Source organism: Glandiceps talaboti, chromosome 5 (genome assembly GCF_964340395.1).
Source record: "Glandiceps talaboti chromosome 5, keGlaTala1.1, whole genome shotgun sequence".
In the NCBI taxonomy this organism is placed as follows: Eukaryota; Metazoa; Hemichordata; class Enteropneusta; family Spengelidae; genus Glandiceps; species Glandiceps talaboti.
This window is the reverse complement of record NC_135553.1, coordinates 969952-990507: the sequence shown is the minus strand read 5'-3', so window position 1 is coordinate 990507 and position 20556 is coordinate 969952. Positions and strand designations below refer to the sequence as shown.

Here is a 20556-nt window from a genome sequence, read left to right as displayed (position 1 = left end):
TTGTTCGTTCACACATTTCTCCAGTTGTTCCACCACCCGGCCTCGCTTTCATGTGGAAAATGAAACATGTCTGCTTCCTTTGAAACGTGAGTGTGTATGTCTGATGTCTGTGATATTTCGATAAGTCAAAGATAACCACAGCACTATCAAAATGGGGATATTGGATAAAATATCAGAGATTGAGCGAGAGATTGCTCGGACGCAGAAAAACAAAGGTAAGATTAAAATAACTGTAATTTAATAATATAAGGGGCTTCCACAGTGCAGCACAGTCTGGTTGCTCATAAGAATACTAGAATAGCTAAATACATCCATGCTCAGACTCAGAGTGACTAACTTTTTGTACTAGAAAACACAGATGTTACAAAAAGTGAATATGATGGAAAGTATCTCCAGTGCTGACTTCAGTGTATTATGAAATCAATATATTTATTAGTGCTGGGGATGTGGAATACGTCTATGGGTGGACATACACATGTACATTATATATTGTATACATGACATACTATACATATACATATACATATGTATATACATATACACACATATATATATATATATATATATATATATATATATATATATATATATATATATATATATATATATATATATATATATATATATATATATATATATATGATATCTCTAACATGCATGTATATATATAAATAAGATCTCTATACATGTATCATGTATTAAGAACATTTGTGTTGCCAATGTTTAATGTTGTAATATTCAATTTTCCCCCATGCTTTAGCATGTCTGATAGTTGTAGAATTTTTTTTCCCTGTCAGCTACCGAGTACCATCTTGGCTTACTGAAGGCTAAACTTGCCAGGTATAGGCAACAACTATTAGAACCTCAAGGCAAGAGTTCGGCTAAGGTGAGGAACATATAGTGTTAGGAACATGTAGTGTTAGGGACTGGGCATTTTTAAGTGATGGGGGAGGGGGGGGGGATTTGGAGTTGAACATACAATTTATCAAACTGACCCCCCCCCCCCAGCTCCAATGAACTTAATTCTGATCACCAACTGTCATTAGCCACTTATTCTTACATTTAAAAGGACTTTGTTGATCTTTCTTGTTGTAGAAGACACATATTTGTAAAGTGAAAATGGTAGACTGGTAGGGGATGTTGTTGTAACATTTTCCTTCAAAATCTTTTATTCATTGCTTCAAAAATAGATTATAGAGTGTCTTTCATTATTATTATTTATGTTGTACATAGCAGCCTACTGACTGAATTGAGACATTATGACAATTGCAGATTATAGAAAGGAGATCACAAATTCATGAATTAAAATATTAATAAAATTTACAAATGGCAACACCAACATAAAAAGGTGTACAAAAATAAAATGACTTGTGTAACACAAGATGACAGCCTTACAAAATAGTGTGGTAAAGTTGAACACAATTAAAACCAATTTGTACATTGCTTTAAGTAGGAAACTTGTCATTGTGTAACTTATATGAAACATAACTTCCCTTTTCATGGGTAAATAACATGGATATATTGATTCAAATCAAGTTTTTTATTGTGTTTTTTTTCAGGGTGAAGGCTTTGATGTTATGAAATCAGGAGATGCCAGAGTTGCCCTCATAGGATTCCCTTCAGTTGGCAAGGTGATACAATATTATAATTAAAGTAGTATTAAATGCATACTCACGACTATTAATCTGAAGGAATTAAGTGCTTAGGTGTCATGGATATGTATTAGATGAACAATAAATACTCATGAATATTTATCTAAAGGTACTACACACTTAGGAGTCATGAATATGTATTAGATGAACAATGCATATTCATGACTATTTATCTGAAGGAAATAAGCACTTAGGAATGATGAATACATCATTGTTCATCTAATCCATATGCATATGTACTAAGACTCAAGTAACACTAAAATAACAATAGGGGTGGAAGATTTTCAAGTTTATGTTTCTTGGCAATGAAGTGGAAGATTTTCAAGTTTATGTTTCTTGGCAATGAAGTGGCATTTATGTGATTTCAAATCATGAAATGATTCTCCAGAACTCATTGTTTATGAAAATACCTTTATTTCCTATAATAGTAGTTAACATTGCATTCCTTCTATTGTATTTGTAAACTTTGCAACACTTATATAATAGATAATTCAGTTTCTTGGAATCCATAATATTTCCCTTTATTAGTGTAATACAGTCACTCAGTCTCAGATTTTGAAAAATCACATGTAGTTGGGCAAAGAACTCTCATGTATTTTTAGTACCCTCTCAGTTTCAATATCATTTAGTTGAAGTGATTATATTACATGTAAGAATTTCCCATCATGATGTAGCTGTGTATGTAACTGTGTGATTCTTTTATTTTACAGTCCACTTTGTTGAATACAATTACAAAAACACACAGTGAATCAGCTTCATACGAGTTTACAACATTAACTTGTATACCAGGAGTTATAGAGGTAAGTACTGTGTACAAGTCAATGTAAATTTTGATAATGCCCTCGCTGTCGGCTTGGGCATTATCAAACTTTTGGTAAAGAGTGCCAACCCTATGATATTGCCCTCACTGGCATGTCTTATTATTTAAATAGTGTATTTGTGACCAAATAATACAAATTTATCATCATTCATTACATCTTGCAATGTATAATACATACAAACATTTAATTATAGAATTTTTCATGTTTTAATTTGATCTAGTATCAAGGTGCAAACATTCAACTGTTGGATCTTCCTGGTATTATTGAAGGTGCTTCTCAAGGTCAGTACATACATTCTATTAGTGTATTTCTAATGTAATGCAGATATGTTAATGAAATATTTCATCAAGTTGTGCACAGTCTGTATGTTAGTGTTATTAAAACAGATCAACTATAATTGTCCATAATTGTCCATTGTATGCATATGCTTTTTGTACGGACTCATGCACACATGCATGCATGTGTACACATATGCATACAAACACATGTGCGCACACACCCACGTCACACACACAAATATGTATCCATTGTTTTTGTATATCATATTTCCTTGTCCATTCTGACTTATATTTGATCATAATGCCAGTTTGCATTCACATTCACATTCACATGAAATTTACCGAAAGCCATTGTGGCAAGACAAGAAAACTGATTGACTTGTTACCCCTACCTTACTTGCACAGCATGCGAATAGGGGTTTGGAAATGTATATGCACCACAGACAAGTAAGAAAGTTGTCTGTATATGCATATACTTAAGAGTAATATTTCTGGAAGATGTAAAGTTGGCTTTCTGTTTCAGTTACATCTATTTTTTATGTCAGATTGGTAACATATGAATTAATTAATTGCAGGTAAAGGTAGAGGTCGGCAAGTAATAGCTGTAGCTAGAACAGCTGATGTAGTTGTCATGATGCTGGATGCCATCAAAGGTGATGTACAAAGGTAAATACGCACTGTGATAGATCAAAAGTCAGTGTATTTTAAAGACAGCAAAGTGTCTAGCCATCCGATTGCCATTTACGTGTGTGTGTGTGTGTGTGAGTGTGTGTGTGTGTGTGTGTGTGTGTGTACATGTGCATGAATACATGCACGCTCAAACGTGTATACTAGTATATAGACAATTTAGTCTGAAACATAGTCTATAAGTTGATAAATTCATTCAACATTTACCATGTACCTTTGATGTGTCATCATACCACTATGTCTGTTTACACTTCCAATGAGTTGGTTTACCGTACATCTATCTAAATTGCACTTACTTCCTGAGAGATGATATACATGTATGAAGCACAAAGTGTAGTGTGTTGATTTCATATATGAGTTTTTTATTTGACAATTCATCAGTAAAATCAAAGAATTTGAGCATTTACAGTGTTAGAGGACAATAATACTGAAAGATATAAATGACATTTCTTTTTAGGGGACTTTTAGAAAAAGAATTGGAATCTGTCGGATTAAGACTAAATAAAATGAAACCAAATATATATTTTAAGGTAAGTATCAACTTCTGAGATTATCCTGAGATATTGTGGTTTGGTACTAGATCAGTCAATTACAGTTAAAGGAAATGCACTGTCTACTATATGGATTTGAAATAAGATGTACAGATTGCTGTAAAAATTTGTCTCCAGTCATAATTAGGAAAAGTTAAAAACAACTTTGTAGTTGTGTGATTCAAACGTGATCAATTTTATTAAAAGTTAGGAGGATATAAAAGTGATTGATTTTGTGTTTTGTAAGATTACATTTCAATATGGTGGTTGTTCTTTGTTTTGTTTTCTCAGCAAAAAAAAGGAGGTGGAATCTCTTTTAATTCAACCTGTCCACTCACTAAATGTAATGAGAAGATGGTTCAGCTGATTCTTCATGAATACAGTATCCTTTACTAGTGTGATAACAAACAAACAAATAAACAAACAAACAAACAAACAAACAAACAATCAATCAAACAAACAAACCTCATGTATGCATTGTATGAATAGTGAAAGAACAACATTATATCCTATCATGCATCTTGTACTGTTACCACTTATTGTAAATATTAACCTTAATGATAGTTAGAAATCTTCCATGCTGAGGTGCTATTTCGAGAAGACTGTACTGCTGATGAGTTTATAGATGTGGTTGTAGGAAAACAAGTATATTTGCCCTGTCTGTATGTAAGTATTCTAGCTACAGCACCTGGTATTGTATGATTTCCTTGCCCTGTCTGTATGTAAGTATTCCAGCTTTTAATAGATTCCATATACAGCACCTGGTGTTGTATGATTTCCTTGCCTGCACAAATTACCAAAGTGCCTGCCAGAATGCTGTTACAGTTTGAATTGCTGCTTGGCAATATCTGAGGTATTTTCAACTCATCGACTATAATGTACACCAAACCAAGCAAGTTAGGTCAAAGCCTAGCCAAATAAGGTGAAATCAAACTAAATCAGCCAAATTAGGTCAAAGCCTAACCAAATTAGGTGGAACCAAATCAAATCAGGCAAATTAGGTCAAAGCCTAACCAAGTTAGGTGGAACCAAATCAAATCAGGCAAATTAGGTCAAAGCCTAACCAAATTAGGTGAAACCAAACCAAATCAGGCCAACTTAGGCCAAAGCCTAGCCATATTAGGCCAAAGCCTATAGCTAAAAAAAGATAAACCTATCCACATCAAGTCAAACCAAGCAAAAACCAAAGCTGTGTATTTATACAATAAAACATTGATGAATACATAACTATCTATGAACATAAACTTATACATTTCTGTGATCAACTTTAGATTGGGTACATTTATACAATCAAAATTTACTACATGTACACAATGTGTATATTTGTTAATGATCAAGACATGCATATATTCAATGTTTGAATTTGTTACAGGTGTACAATAAAATTGATCAGATTTCAATAGAGGAAGTGGACAGAATAGCACACCAACCACACTGTGTGGTAATCAGCTGTGAAATGAAACTCAACTTAGACTATCTCAAAGACATGATATGGGAATATTTAGGTCTGATAAGAGTGTATACCAAGAAAAGATCAGGTAAGATATTGTCTGGGAATTATTTTGTGCACATTACATTTTCTGATTGATTCGACCATTATCATGATTGGTCACTGCATTATTTGAAATGATGGAGCCATAAATTATAAATTCTTAAGTTCAGTATATTGCTGAGAAGAAATGTACGTAGACAGGTAAAGTAGGTTTTAAGGTTATCCAACAACTATGAAGCCAACTGTTAAACTGAGACTAAATATATGTAAAGGAAATACAACTAGGTGTGTTAGTATCGAGTTGTATACCTACCTTTGAGGTGATGATTTGATGATATTCACTCATCTCTTATTTTCATACATACATGTACACTCTCATTCACATTCAAACTGGGTCACATTGGTTGGTTGTCACAGGCAACATGGTTATGAACCTTATACATCTACAGAAGGAAGAGACTGTTTACACCAAGGCATACCACATAGCACATATATTGTGTACCAAGGCATACCACATAACACATATACTGTTTACACCAAGGCATACCACATAGCACATATATTGTGTACCAAGGAATACCTACATAGCACATATATTGTGTACCAGAGCATACTCCATAGCACATATGCTGTGTTTATCAAGGCACATATACTGTGTATTGTTGGAAAGATTATATTTCATTCACAGAATACTCAGCTCTATACACTTACATTAATTTGTGTCCTTGTTACAGAACACCCTGATTTAGAGACTGGTTTGATTTTAAGAAGAAATTGTAATGTTGAACATGTGGTAGGTTTATTTTTGATACTTGGATCATGTCTATAAATCAGCTGATGCAAAATCATTCATACATGTTTAAAACTTGGTTACAGTCAGGGCTCTTTGTTAATTATCGAGTATGTATGAGAAACTGTATTAAGAGTAATCCTGAGTGAAAAAAATCAGTAAATTTTAACATTGAACTTTTTTTTTGCAGTGCCATGCCATTCATAGAAGTATTGTATCAGTGTTCAAGTATGCTCTTGTTTGGGTATGTATATTTTCATGTTTTCTTTTTGCATATTTTCACTTTTATCTTTTAAAAAAACTGGACAGGTTGCCAAGGTAGTGTGTTGTCACTGCTGAGATTATTTATGATATTGTAATGAGATGGATAATGGGTAAATAGGATTCAAAATATGATATTTGTACTTGGAGGGTGACAGTATTGCATGGATATGAAGGTTGTACTCAATAGACATTGAGGGATGGAATTAATTCAGTTTTCTTTTTTCAAAACGTCTCCTGTATTTATCTACATATAAACTAGGAATATGTTTGTGGACTTTAAAATATTGCAGTCACTATAATAGTCTCCATAACACACACCAAGTATGCAGTGTAGACTATCAGAGTGCCAACAGATATATTACACACTTTAATATGTTTACTGGGATATTCATTTGTTATTTTTGACAGGGAACCAGTGTGAAGTACAGTCCACAGAGAGTTGGTTTCCAGCATATTATGAGCCATGAAGATGTCATACAAGTAGTCAAAAAATAGATAAATAGAAATTAATCAACATCGTATTTACACTTCAAAAAGCCAATATTCATTTGTACTATTGTAGTTACATTTCTTATCTAAACAGTTCTATTGGAAGTATTGTTATCAATAGTACAGTCAAGAGATAGACACTGTTATTATCAATATGAATCAAACACAGAGAATGAATGAAATAAATGAACTATGAAGTTTATGTCTTCCTTGAAAATTTGTGTTTTATTCAAAGAGTTAATATTTATGGTGCTCAGACTAACATTACAACACTTAGTTGAAATGGTACTCTAGAAAACTATATGCTACATAGTGGTACTGTTATCATAAAGATAAGCAAGAGATTGTATAGTTTTTGTCACTAGGAGTGCTATTTCAAAGTAGCTTTTTGACCTGAGATATGGACTACTGATGCCTCCCTTTGTAAAATCATTTCTAATTGGTTGACAGCTTGTCAGTGATATAGTCAATCAGTCCAAATTGTTCTATGTATTTCATTTTCAATTATGTATTTTGTATTAAATTTTAAGAACTCAAGTTGTTTTGGACACAATTGCCATAGAATACTATAGGCATCCAGTACCACAGTTAGCCCCCATTTCTCATTTCCTCATTTCATTGTCATGTGATATGTCATGTAAAGTGACTTCAAAGTTGAAGTATGATATATTGCAGGGTCAAAGGATAACTGAACAAATTTGTAAAGGAGGTTGGAAATAAAACAAACATATTTTCTGGAACACAAATATCACAATCACTCTATGGACTCATTCGTGTTTAGGTGAAGAATCCACACAGGAGTTGAGAAAGTCTGAAGTGTAAACATAAATGTTTAGAATGGATAGTATGTTATTTATCTTGTGATCAGTATTTGGGTTATTTCTGATTGTTACGTCTGGCAAATGACCTTGGTACAAGCCATAATCAGTCTGTTATTCATATTTCCTATTTGACTTGCTGTACATTGATTGACAACAACACTCATGTAGAACAAATACTTGCCTGTGATGGTTAACACTGACCTTGTATCATCAAATCAATTCATATTCAAATGGACAGTATGAAAAACATTGTAAATTTCCCTTCTTTCTTGTCAGGACTTGTACTCAAAATTAATTTTGACAGTAAAGACACAATTCATCTCACCCTCTTATACGATCCATTGTGTCAGCGATATGGAAATGAAGACCTCTCTACATGTACACCTCTTTTCTAATCTGACTATACATGTGAAATCCACACTTCCAGTGAACATGGCCTCATGTATAGTTCAAGACTGAAGTACACACACACACACACACACACACACACATACACACACACACACACATACACACACACACACACACACACACACACATGTACCTAAATACAGTGTATAATGCTCTAGATTGCAATAGATATATATAGACATGCACCTAAATAAAATGTACACTCTAGCAAGAATGTTAAAAATACAAATAGAGACTAGCAATAATGCATGGTTGGCTGATTTCAGACATGAGTCTATATATGTGTTTCCCTTTGAAAAGAATTCCATTGATTTGATATGTGTTAGGGAAGTTGCTAAAAATACACAGTAGTATATGGGTGCCATACAAACGTAGCTGGTTGCTGATAGATACTAGCTACTGTGGTTAGTGGTATTGCCAATACATGCAATGGTATGACAATTGATTAAGATCTTAGACCTACATCTGATTGTGTTCAAATCTCCCCTAATACATCCATGGTTCAACAACCTACCAACACCTTTCAATGAATCTACAGTTCATGGACCTGTCAAGACTTCATCAAAGGAACTCCAGGCAGTTATTAGTGTAAAGTGCTTGCTTTATGTACAATTGAACTCTTCCTTTGTTGTTTGTCATGACAATGTTCAATTGTAGACTTTGACAACTGTATTGTCTTTAGCATGAACGCAGTTCCTTTGTCAATTGTCATATAGACTCTACACTCTGGGATCCATCTACAATGATGACAGACTTTGATCTTCATTGACTCACTTTATTGCACAAAGATAAAAGGTTTGAGTACCTCACACCCAGGTCATAAGTAAAGTATTTATTAAATGGCCTTTGAACTCTTCGGTGTCTTAATTATTCATCTCTACACATTAATTGTTGCTTCATATATTATGTGTCTGTCTGTCTGTCTCTTCATGTATGTAACTATCTGTCTGTGTGTCAGCAAGAATACTTTAATGTGTACTTTAGTGTTGAGACTGGTGTAAACAATTTGTAATGTTAAGTGCAAGTGGTGTGTCCTTTCAATGGTTTTGCTCATTTGATGGTTTGGGTGTGGTGTAAACATACAGAAAGAAAGCCTTGGGTGGAGAATATACTGTTTTCTATACACCATTCAATAGTAGTTGTAAATATGGCATTAGCAACCGTAGATAACAGGTCTGTGACTATTAGGTGAACCATAGACCCTACACTTAATGTGTCTAGGGTCTATGGGTGAACAGCTGTCAATAGATGATTTTCCTGTTCCAAGATGCATTACATGAGACGATGTTTACTTTATGTTGTTAATATGTTTAATTTTTATTAGATTTGAAAGAACATTTTCATTGTGAAATATATCATTTCTTATACTAAAATGGCTATATACTTGGACCTTGGTACACATACATTGATTTCACACTTCAAATCTATTCATTTGACTGACTATATATATATATGTGTATTTGGGCTAAAACTGCCATTTTTGGTCATAAATTCTAAAAAATAAAATAAAATAAAGAATTGCCCAGCAGATTAGTCTGGTGTTGATGGTGATATTAGTTGGCTCAAAAATAAAATTGACAATATTTCAAAAATAGTTAAACTCTGCAAAACTTCTAGTGTACTATTTGGTAGCAATATACCGAGGGTTGTCTTGATGTAAATATATGCAATACAACTTTACAAGATGATCTGGTCCTGATATGCAAATTAGATAATTTGTGGTGGGAAAAAATGTTGATAACTGACAAAATAGTCTGACGTGATCTTGAGATCGTTTTGGTATATGGTTTGATGATTGATTAGTCAGTTATATGCATTTTAGTTCTAAAAATGTGATTTTCCATATAAAAATGTGATTCTGTTAGGTGGATTAGTATAATATTTGGTTAATGTTCAATTTGAAGGGTTGATAAAATGTTGTTCAATTGATGCGAAATGATCGCCCCCCCTGGTATGCAAATATTTGATTTTAGATATTATTTTTACTCAAATCTCCGAACTTAGAAAATGTCTAGCAGATTGATATATATCATCGGATGTTCCCATGTTCTAAGAGTATAAAAATGACATTAGTGTCAATGGTCATAACTAAAGTTTACATGTAACTAGTCAATTTTCTACCAAAATAAATTAATTACGCGTAGATTTCAATTCTTCCCTAGCAACCAGCAAATGGCCCTTACAAACCGGGTTACGTGTTTCAATGCTTACACCAAACTGTATAGTCTGTTGTTATCGGCGCTATTCCTGTTTATTCTGAATTAATATAATCAATAATGATATTAACAATAAAAATAATAATAAAAGTTAAAATTATAATCATTAATATCGGGTTTTCATTTTGATACACTACTATATTTAAAATATATATTTAATATTGAATAGCACGCCCAGGGCGGGTCTTTCAATACGTAAGCAACATTAATACTTGACGAGGTTTTTGATTTTATCGGTTTGTGATATTGATGTATGCCCTCTACGCATACCGTTTGCTCCGGAAGATCAGACTGGGCGATTCAACCGTACGTTGTATTCTTCAGCCTGAAATAAACTCCACCCTTCACTGAAATACCTGTATCGGTGACTAAACAATAACCAGGCGTCCCACACCCATAAGGTAAGACAACAAATATGACCTCTCGTCACGAGAGATAACCACTATAATACGGGAGGTCCGGCAGTGTAGCTTGGCTAATGTGTATACTTTGAATCAAATTTGAACATCATATCGAGTTTAATTTTTAAGCATTGTTTACAGAGGAAACAACAATATCAAATTTAAATGTGTATATTTCTCATGAGGCACAGATAATGGCACAGACAGTCCCTTTACACACAGAAGCACCCCCGTGAAAAGAATGAGTTGCCCCAAGGTGTTAATTTCTGAACAGTAAGTACATTGGACAGTGAAATATCCCGAACTTTCAGCCCCTTCGTTTCGGTTTATCCAAGGTTCTAACACAATTTTCGTTGAAGTTTCATAAACGTTTTACCGTCATTTCGCAAGGTAAGTTTGCATGACAGTTACGAATAATTTTGTATCAGATTCTCGTTTCTATATACCGCCGCAGATCAACAGTTTTCCGTTCAAACAGGTTGCATTCGAGTTTGTATGACGGCTCAACTATGCCCGCACATTACTAGCGGACCCGGACTTGAAATCTCTGTGTAGAATAAACTGTATCGAGCAAGTCACGGAGATTGAAATGTCAGTGTTTTGACAATCCATGCCCACGTAGTCCAAGGTACACTTGGTAGCAGTCGGCTAGTCGTCAAGCAAGACCGAATTTGGACGTCTCATGACCTGTATTAAACGTTACTCGTCCACCAGCTATTAAAATGTGGTAGCACGTACTCGCTCGCTCGCTCGATCATAATATCGGTCATGAAAACGAAACCACATCATTTTGTGCCCGATTTTGTGAAATAACACAGCCATTATTGATTCTGTTTATGGGATATTACAAACACAACAAATATTGAAGGGCAAAACCGTTATCGGGATGCAGCCATCGTAAAAATGATTCAAGTCTTACTGCGGGACGTAAACTGTACCACGTACGCCATCTTGGTGCAAATACCGGTGCACATCACCATAACATATAAATTGTGGTAAGCACAGTGATGGTTAATAATATCTAGTAAGTGAAAAGGTAAAATAATCAACCAGTGTATAAATGGTAATGCTATTCTGAAACAGCATGTATGTACCATACTATCATGTATAACAAGGTTCAAAGTTCTGTGTGGTACCATGCCAGGGTACATTCTACGTCCAAGTTTGATTGATAGATACGAAATTTTATACTCGGACATACAGTTCAACTTCAATAGGTGATTGCACTGGGTATGTGGTATGTGGTATACACTTTGAACCTCCGCACTGGTAGTATGCATGGTTTTATTGTCAAAAAATATAATTAAGGAATTGCCCTGATGGGATGATAATTACTAGTTACATTTGTAGTTGTGAGAGCCTGGTCAAGATATATAAAAAAAAGTGGGCAGGAATGTACTATATGTAAATCAAATTGAGAATTACTAAAACGTAGCCATGAAAAAAAGAAATAGGGATGTGATTGTTGTTTTCTCAGAAGCTTATACAGATGTACATCCTGGTATTAGTTTTGTCACATCCAAGTGATAATCTCAAATGCAAAGATAGACTATGTTGTTTACTTTAGGAGCCTATATCTATCAAAATAGCTAACTTAAAAATTCATCTGATGGTAATAACAATTCAGAAAAACATAAAATAGATTTTTAAAATATTTATTAGGTTACAGGTTCATATATTGATGCATAATAATAACTGAACAAATTTTAAGCATGTAAAATAAATGTAGCTTCCTGAGTTTACAATGTATCAGGGCTTCCCAAAGAACAGGTGTAAATATAAACATGGAGTTAAGGGGAGACATGTCCAGCTGTATTCATCATACAGTCATGAAATAAGCTGTCAATCATATTTAATCAAGCTGTGCATGGTTGCCATGCCAACAGTACAGCGATAAATTGTATATGATATACCTGTCGGGTAGCACAGTGATTGTAGTAAGTCATAATGTTTATTAAACCTTTGCATTGTGTATACTTTCCATCATTCTATTATATTACACAGCTGGCAGAGGAGAACATTACATATGAAATAGTCTTTTTTTGTCAGAGTTTGAGATATCAAATTGTTCTGGTAAAATTTGCCATTGTTACATCACAGGGAGAGGCAATGTAATGATCAACGTGTATGTCTGTCTGTCTGTAACCACAATATCCCCCAAAACAACTGGGCTGATCACAATGAAATTCAGAATACACATGTATTTATATGCAAGAAAATATTAAATTTTGGTCAAATCTTTGCATATAGCATTGTAAGCTTTTATTTGCCAAAATTTGATTATGCTGTTTTTATCAAGAACATTTAGCTCAACAAATGTTAAATTGATACAGGCATAATACTGAAGTTGGTGCATACTTAATGTGACTAATTTCAATAATTTCCAAAAATTTCAATGTACATCATAATGTGTATGTATGTATTTTTACGTACATAAAACAAGACTTTACATAGGCTGGTCTCTTTGTCACAAAATATGTTATCACTTTAGAAGAAAAAATGTTTCAGGAAATCTTTGTCCTAATTTTGAATTATTTTGTTGTGTATCCCATTTCTTGTTTGTGTAAATGAAAATTATAAATAATGAAGTGAAATGAAATGGAACTTGTTTCATGTATTTATCTTGATATGACAATTACCCATATATTACTAATTTATTAGACAACTTGATTGTCATATCCACTAAATATAAGGCAAGGAATAGTTGCCAATCATTCCTGAAAAACAGCATTTTGTCTCAGAACTCCTCTTGAAGTTGAAGTTTACTGATTTTAGAACCTCACCTTTGGCCTTTACCTGCATCATCAAGGTCAAACGGCCCAACTTGGTCAATTAGTCAGAAGAATGCAAGAATGCTGTTTATTGAATTTGTCAACAATATTCAAAACTTTTAGAGACGCCTTCCATTTGTATGTGGTTTGTAAAGGGCTTAGGCCTGGATTAAAGGCTTGGGTTGTGCCTCTGTCATAGATAAGAGAGACTGTGGCTTGAAGTTGGTAAATACTGATGCTGTGAAATACTAAATGTTCATTTGGAATTTAATTTCACTATTTCTGCTAGTGCATTTCCTTTACAACAAAATCCCTATAAAAAATAGTCATCTTCCATTAATCTTGAGATCATTAATATAGGATCAGGTAAAAATGTCCAATTTTTCTTTTTTGAAAAAATGATATTTCTTGAAAATATATAGTATTTGATAGCTTGTAAAAGCTTCATGATGACATGTATGTGTTATGAATGAATGAGTACAAGTACAAGGAACAAATAGAGCAATTTATCAACACTGACATGTATGTATAAAGGACATATAACACATTAGTATCTATTGTGTTTGCATCCTATGCTATCCTTCATGGGAAAAGGGTGTACACCGTAAGTTATGAAAAATGACCAAATATACTATTGCACCAGAAGATATAGACTAATGATGGAGAACACAGAAGATGTACAATCCTTGGAGAGGATGTATTCAGTATTTAACTATTATATAACACAGTGAATGGATTGGGGGAAAAGAGACAATTCAAATGACATTATACTTCTAGAATGAGACTTATTGTAAGCTGACTAAATTCAATGAGACTAAGCAGAATTAGTATTTTTTCATTGTTTGCCAGACTGAATTTACTGAAACTAAGCACAGTTTGTATGTTTTCATTGTTTACCAGTGCACAATTGTATTTGTAGATTACATAGATCTATCTTGACAGTATGTAGCTGTATACACAGTAGATTGATTGGTAGTAAAACAAGTGTATGCATGTTATTGTATGTATGTATGTATGTATGTATGTATGTATCATGTATGTATGTATGTATGAATTCCTGATTTTATGTGTACCAATGGTAGTGTTGGCGAGTTAAAGAAAACAAACTGTCAAAAATAGGAAGTCAAAAGAAGCATGTAGAATGTTTCTTTTAACAGATGATGAAACATACCCCAGACATAGACCAAGCCCAAAATGTTTAAAGTTCTTATATATTACCATACTTTTTCCTTACCTAGGCTATTTCATGTAGTTTGAGAAAAATGTATGGTGTGAAAATCAAAAATTGTGAAAATGACACAAAACTGGGGATGTTATAATCACAAAACTAAAGTTATGGTCAACACTATTATTGTGTGGAGTATTGACTGTAAAAGTTGACTTTTGAGGTCAAATATGCAAAAAGAGCTTTTTACAGAAACTACATGTATATAACTCATACATAGACAAATAAATAGTACCAAATATCAATCTATGTTGTATTACATACCCATCATGGTGTTTTGTCTTCCAAGGTTAACTGACAAAATCAAACAATTGTGAACATAAGCCAGGCAATAGGGAAATATAATAGTCTAGACTTATTGTAATTATGTTACCAATAAAACCAATTTGGTATAATGTGTATTGCTTTCAGTAAATGACTTGAGGAATGCCATTGTCCCTTAGGGCATACAGGTTCGGAAATAAGAAAAAATGTACCAGCAATAAAAAAGTATAATTTGTGTTTAAAACATTTATTACCAAAAAAACCACACCCTCAAGTGATGCTAGACTATGTGAGATATGTTTGTAATGTATAAATACTGTATTGTCCAAAGAGCCATTTAATACTTAAAATTTTCAACTAAATGAAATTTGATGTGTGCATTTAGCAATATTTGGTAATATCCTCTGAGAACTATTAAGGTACATAGATATGATATTAATCAGCAAATATTTCTTTTTTTATTGTATTTATTTTATTTAAATGTTATGATCTGAATCTGACAATAAGTATATCAATTAAGAATCAGAGAATTGTTTCCACCGTGAAAGTGAAATCCTAAACTGCTGGCCACTTGCCCAAATAGTCACCCATGACCTTTTAGATTGGCGTATTTTGTTGAATTAAAAAAAAAATTATATTTTTCTTTTTTGTATGCAGTTATTGAAGGTGAGACTGTGAGCTAAAACTGTTCATTTGTCATCTCAGAATTGTTATCTTGGCTCCATTTTTTATTCCACTTGTCATACTTCTGTAAACCTTGAAATAAATATTAACTTAGTCTGTTGATAAATTGGATAACATACTAGTACCTAGCATGATTGATATTATCAAAGAATTATTGCATACCATCAAGACATGATTTCAAAATTAAAACTGGACATTGGATTTGAATAAAGAATTATTGCATACCGTCAAGACATGATTTCAAAATTAAAAACTCAGTAAAAAAATATTTGTAAGATTGGTATCTCACAACAGGTGGTGATGGTATGACAGCAATGTAACAGTTACATACATTGTACTCTAGCTAACAACATTAATCATTATATACACTAAGTGTTCTCCCCAGCTATTACCACTACATGGTGGACAATTTACATAATATGTTGTTATGCAAATTAGTTTAGGTTGTTTGCAGAAAATGATAGCATGTCTTCCAGGGTACAAATCGCCGTGGGGAAAATATATACATTTTGAAATTTATTGTGTCCTTAGTAGTCAGAAGTATGATGTGCTTTCTATGTTGTTCATTACAGGTTTGTTGATTAGTCCATCAGATACATGCCTATGCCAGTCATTAGGTGACAGCCAATAAAAATTGAGAAAACAAGAATTGAGTTAGTTTGATTGGTTGATTGAGAAATGGATAACAGAGAAGAAAGGAATGCTGTGGGTTGAAAACCAAGTTCATGGGCCAAACAATTTATAAGTGTATAAATCTACACAACTGTTATTGAGATTGTGAAATACAGTAACAAGACCAAATATGGAGTTGGTAAGTAAATATACATTCATTATATGTTCAAAGTAATTTGAAGTTATTATTGTCATGTTGAAGATTTCTTATATACTCATATAATCAGATATTTATTGTGTGTAAGTATATTCTATTTACATCATCACATTACACTTTAATACTGTGTAAGTTGCAATGTGTTATTCTGCTTTATGGAATTCCATCAGGAATTTTACTATGCTTTGATGTTGACTGAAAATTGCAATATTTGGACACGCTGACACACATTAATTTGACTGAATATTGCAATATTTGGACATACTGCCACCACCAGTGTGTCCTCTAATGATAGCCAAATTTTCTTGTTGTGAGTCAAAATGAGAAAATTGGGATTTTTCTTGTGAGTCGATCACCATATAGTAAGAGGTAGGGGAACATCAAATTTTGGTGCATCACTAGAAATTGTGTGTGTCAGTGGTATGTCACATTGGCTTAGAGGGCACACTGGTCACCACATTAATTTGACTTGACAAGCTGTTGAATTCATAAAATCATGTCATTTGTCATGTTATTCAATTGTGGCAGAATTTTATAAATAAAACTGATGTCAGCTTTTTATGTAAATTTGAACCCAGTTGTGCAGTTATTAGATAACAATTAAGACACAGTTGTGACATAGCCAGGATATTGTATTCAGTAATTCTATCTGGTATAAATGTCTGTTGTCAAAAAGTTGACAATGGGAATGAGACGTTTTACGACACTCCCTTTGCCATTTCCAAGGTGTTTTATCACATGTGAATGAAAGGACTGATGCTGATTAATCAATAATTATTTTTATACCATGCACAATCCCAAAAAAATATGGAATTTATATCCTGGTCATTCTACGTCATGACAACAAATGTCTTGTGTCATGACAACTCATGTCTACATCACTGGTTCTGCTGTGTTTAAAAGGAGTCAAAACATTCATAATTCCCATTACTTTCCTTGATTTTACTTTGATATTACTGGCACTGGTATAATTGTATATTATTATAATCACATAGGTGACTATATAAAACAAAACATACATGTTATATTTTGAAATAGTGTCATAATGAATGATGTACATGTATGCACATTAAGATTTGTGTGTGGCTGTGTTTTTGTGTGTGTGTATCTGCATAGGTAACACTATATATGCAGTGTCTACTTGTAATTTATGTATAATGTGGCTACATTTTTGTATGCGTGCATGTGTAGGTGACACATACTGTATGTATGTGTTTTTGTATACATGTACATGTGTATATGTATAGATGACTGTGTGTCTGTGTTTTAGTATCATGTGTGTGTGCCTGAATAGGTACTACTAGTAGCTTAGAGACTTGGCTATCTGACACAACATACTTGCTTGACACTCAGACCTATATAGTGGTCTGAGCTTGACAGTATAGCCTAGAGACTTCTGTCTGACATGCTTGCTTGACAGTGTATGTTCAGCCCCACAGCATTTTTTTAGACAAAAGCAAAGTCGCTGGGCTACTGCATACATGTAGGTGGCACATATACCCTAATATATGCATTGTGCTTGTTACTGTGTCTGTGCTCAGACCACTAAAAAGTCTGTGTCTGTGTCTGTGTCTGTGTCTGTGTCTGTGTCTGTGTCTGTGTATTGTATAGAATTTGTAACAATTTACAAATTTTGCTGTAGGTAGACCTGTATATCCAGATGGTGAAAGCTGAGGGTCACTATACCTGTCTCCAAATTCAACTGATGTTATTTAGTTTCTTTCTCATTCAGTATTTACTCAAGCTTGTTTCATTCTATTGCATTATGATACAGCACAGTAGGTGATTATATCAGACCATGATTATCAGCATTATTTTGTCACTAAAACAAGACAATAGGACATTAAAACAAGTCTATTGTTGCCACACCATGTATTCATTGTTCAGTTCTATCTAAACAGAAACTATAATTTACAGACATATTTTATTGTCTAACATTCAATATTTACATTACATGTAGGCATTTGACCTCAAGTTGAACTCTGTCAAATAAAATATAGTTTGATATATGCATTATAGCCTGCTATTAAATTGGACTTGCAGCAAGACATTTGTGTAATTAGCAGTCCATTGTCAGTGACTAAAGTGCAGCACATTTCAATTTGCTCTTTAGGATAGTTTACAATCCAATCATTTTAAGTTGTTTGGCATTGTGTTAAACATTACAGTTTCTGTATTATTTGGGGAAAAGGTACAATCACTTATCTGTTGTTTAATTGACAGCAGGTCAAAGGTCGCATACCTTGCCTTACCAGGTGTGGTTGGTGTACACTTGCAATTTAGAAAGGGTCTATGATTAAACTATACATGTCTGTAGACTTACTAAATGTTGACAAGGTATTCCATTTATCTACAGTAGACAGACAACATTAACGTTTTGTCTTTGTTTTGAAAGCTATTGTTTATTCAGTGTTTTTATGGGGGCCATTTAAAGAAGGTAAACCCCCTAGTTCCCTAGGTGTTTTACCAAGCTTTCCCACCAAACATTACAGCACAAAGCATGGAACTATAACAGTACTGCTGTCTGGGTTCTACTTCCATGGCACAAAGTATGGAAAACAATGCAAGTTTCATCAGCTTTCCCCCTCTCTCTCAATACCAAAACCTTTAGTGAAAACACCGAATCTGTTATTTATGCATGTATAAATTCCAGCTCTGCTCTATTTACTCATACTACTGGGCTTTAGGAACACTGGAATGACAAGTATTCATAGCCATAACTAGAGGACAAAAAACTCATTGTGTGTGCTCACCTTTGACCCTGATAGTACTACCACTTGTGCCAAAACTTGATCAGTATTGACCTATACCATTGATTTATAAGATTATAGATCCATACCTATATATGATTGTACTCACTATAGCCTAGAATCCAGTTTGTATGGGCTATTTTGACTCTTGCCTTCCCCATTACACCTGACATTGCATTATTGACCTTAAATAGCTGTAATGGAGCTTCAGCAAGATAACAGGTGGAAATGGGTTTGAATTCATCATGCTGTGAGTTGACATCAATAGTGTCAACATGTGATTAGAACCAACTCAAAGGGTTTGACTGTATGGTATAAATATAATATTCAATGTCACTAGGGATCGTAAGCTAAAATATTATAGATTTGAGGATATGATCATTTAGTGAAATGCCCGGTGCAGACATAGGGGTAAGGTGAAAGCCATAAACCTCCTCATAACTGGATCCGAGCAGCATACCCACTCATACTGTTCAACATCATTTTCACTTTCACCTGCAAATATGTATAATAATAATAATTATGGAAATTGTTGATCCATTCAGACTAGCATGTGATGTGGAGTTGGTAGTCCGAAGTCCAGGAATGTTACAGAGTGCCTGTCATTTTCAAATTATAATCTTTCCGTGTTTAAATGTACATTTTTTGACAGAACATTGTGATGTGCATGTACTATATACTTAAATATGGTGACTGTGTTGAACACATGCCAGCAAACTATCACAATACATTGCCTGCCTTGAGGTTGGCATTGTGTACAATTATAGTATTGATAATACCCATATTCAAATCAAAGTCACAGTGGCAAGGCATGTAGATACTTTAATATTATTTGAGATTTGACAAAGGCATTGTGAGAATTAATGACTGCATTGTGGCAGTAGATTAGTAATTTATTAGATGAATTAGGACAAATGTTTAGCTAGGTGTAAATAGCAATTTGCCTAGTAAATCATAGTTACTACTACTAAATGATGTATTGGTACCCTAGTATACTTCAGTACTACAATTTGTATTTGTGAGGCATTTCCTCCTACATTTGTATTCAAATAAACCATTATTTTTCCATCTATTGAAATAAATCACTGTGTTATGTTGTTTCTTCCATGTTTTACTGAATCTTAATCGCCTGAGGTGTATAAAACCGTGGTAACAGAGAGTCAGGTGTGGTGTGATAAATC

The 20556-nt window shown here is 33.5% G+C and overlaps 2 protein-coding genes across 2 annotated transcripts in view; both read left to right on the top strand.

The window, feature by feature from the left end:
* The first annotated feature begins 66 nt into the window (after nt 1-66).
* LOC144435146 (developmentally-regulated GTP-binding protein 2-like) lies at nt 67-7736 on the top strand. The gene is made up of 13 exons (XM_078123713.1): nt 67-215; nt 798-886; nt 1560-1631; nt 2363-2452; nt 2694-2754; nt 3327-3417; nt 3896-3968; nt 4260-4350; nt 4537-4634; nt 5341-5506; nt 6195-6253; nt 6441-6494; nt 6923-7736. The coding sequence occupies exons 1-13, from the start codon at nt 152-154 to the stop codon at nt 7007-7009; spliced, it is 1095 nt and encodes a 364-aa protein (XP_077979839.1). The 5' UTR covers nt 67-151; the 3' UTR covers nt 7010-7736.
* An 8747-nt stretch (nt 7737-16483) lies between these two features.
* Nucleotides 16484-20556, top strand: part of LOC144435074 (unconventional myosin-XV-like) — a 57004-nt gene continuing 52931 nt past the window's right edge. The window contains exon 1 of the mRNA XM_078123621.1: nt 16484-16607. Coding sequence (XP_077979747.1) covers nt 16599-16607 — 9 coding nt within the window. The 5' untranslated portion in view covers nt 16484-16598. The remainder of the gene's footprint in view (nt 16608-20556) is intronic.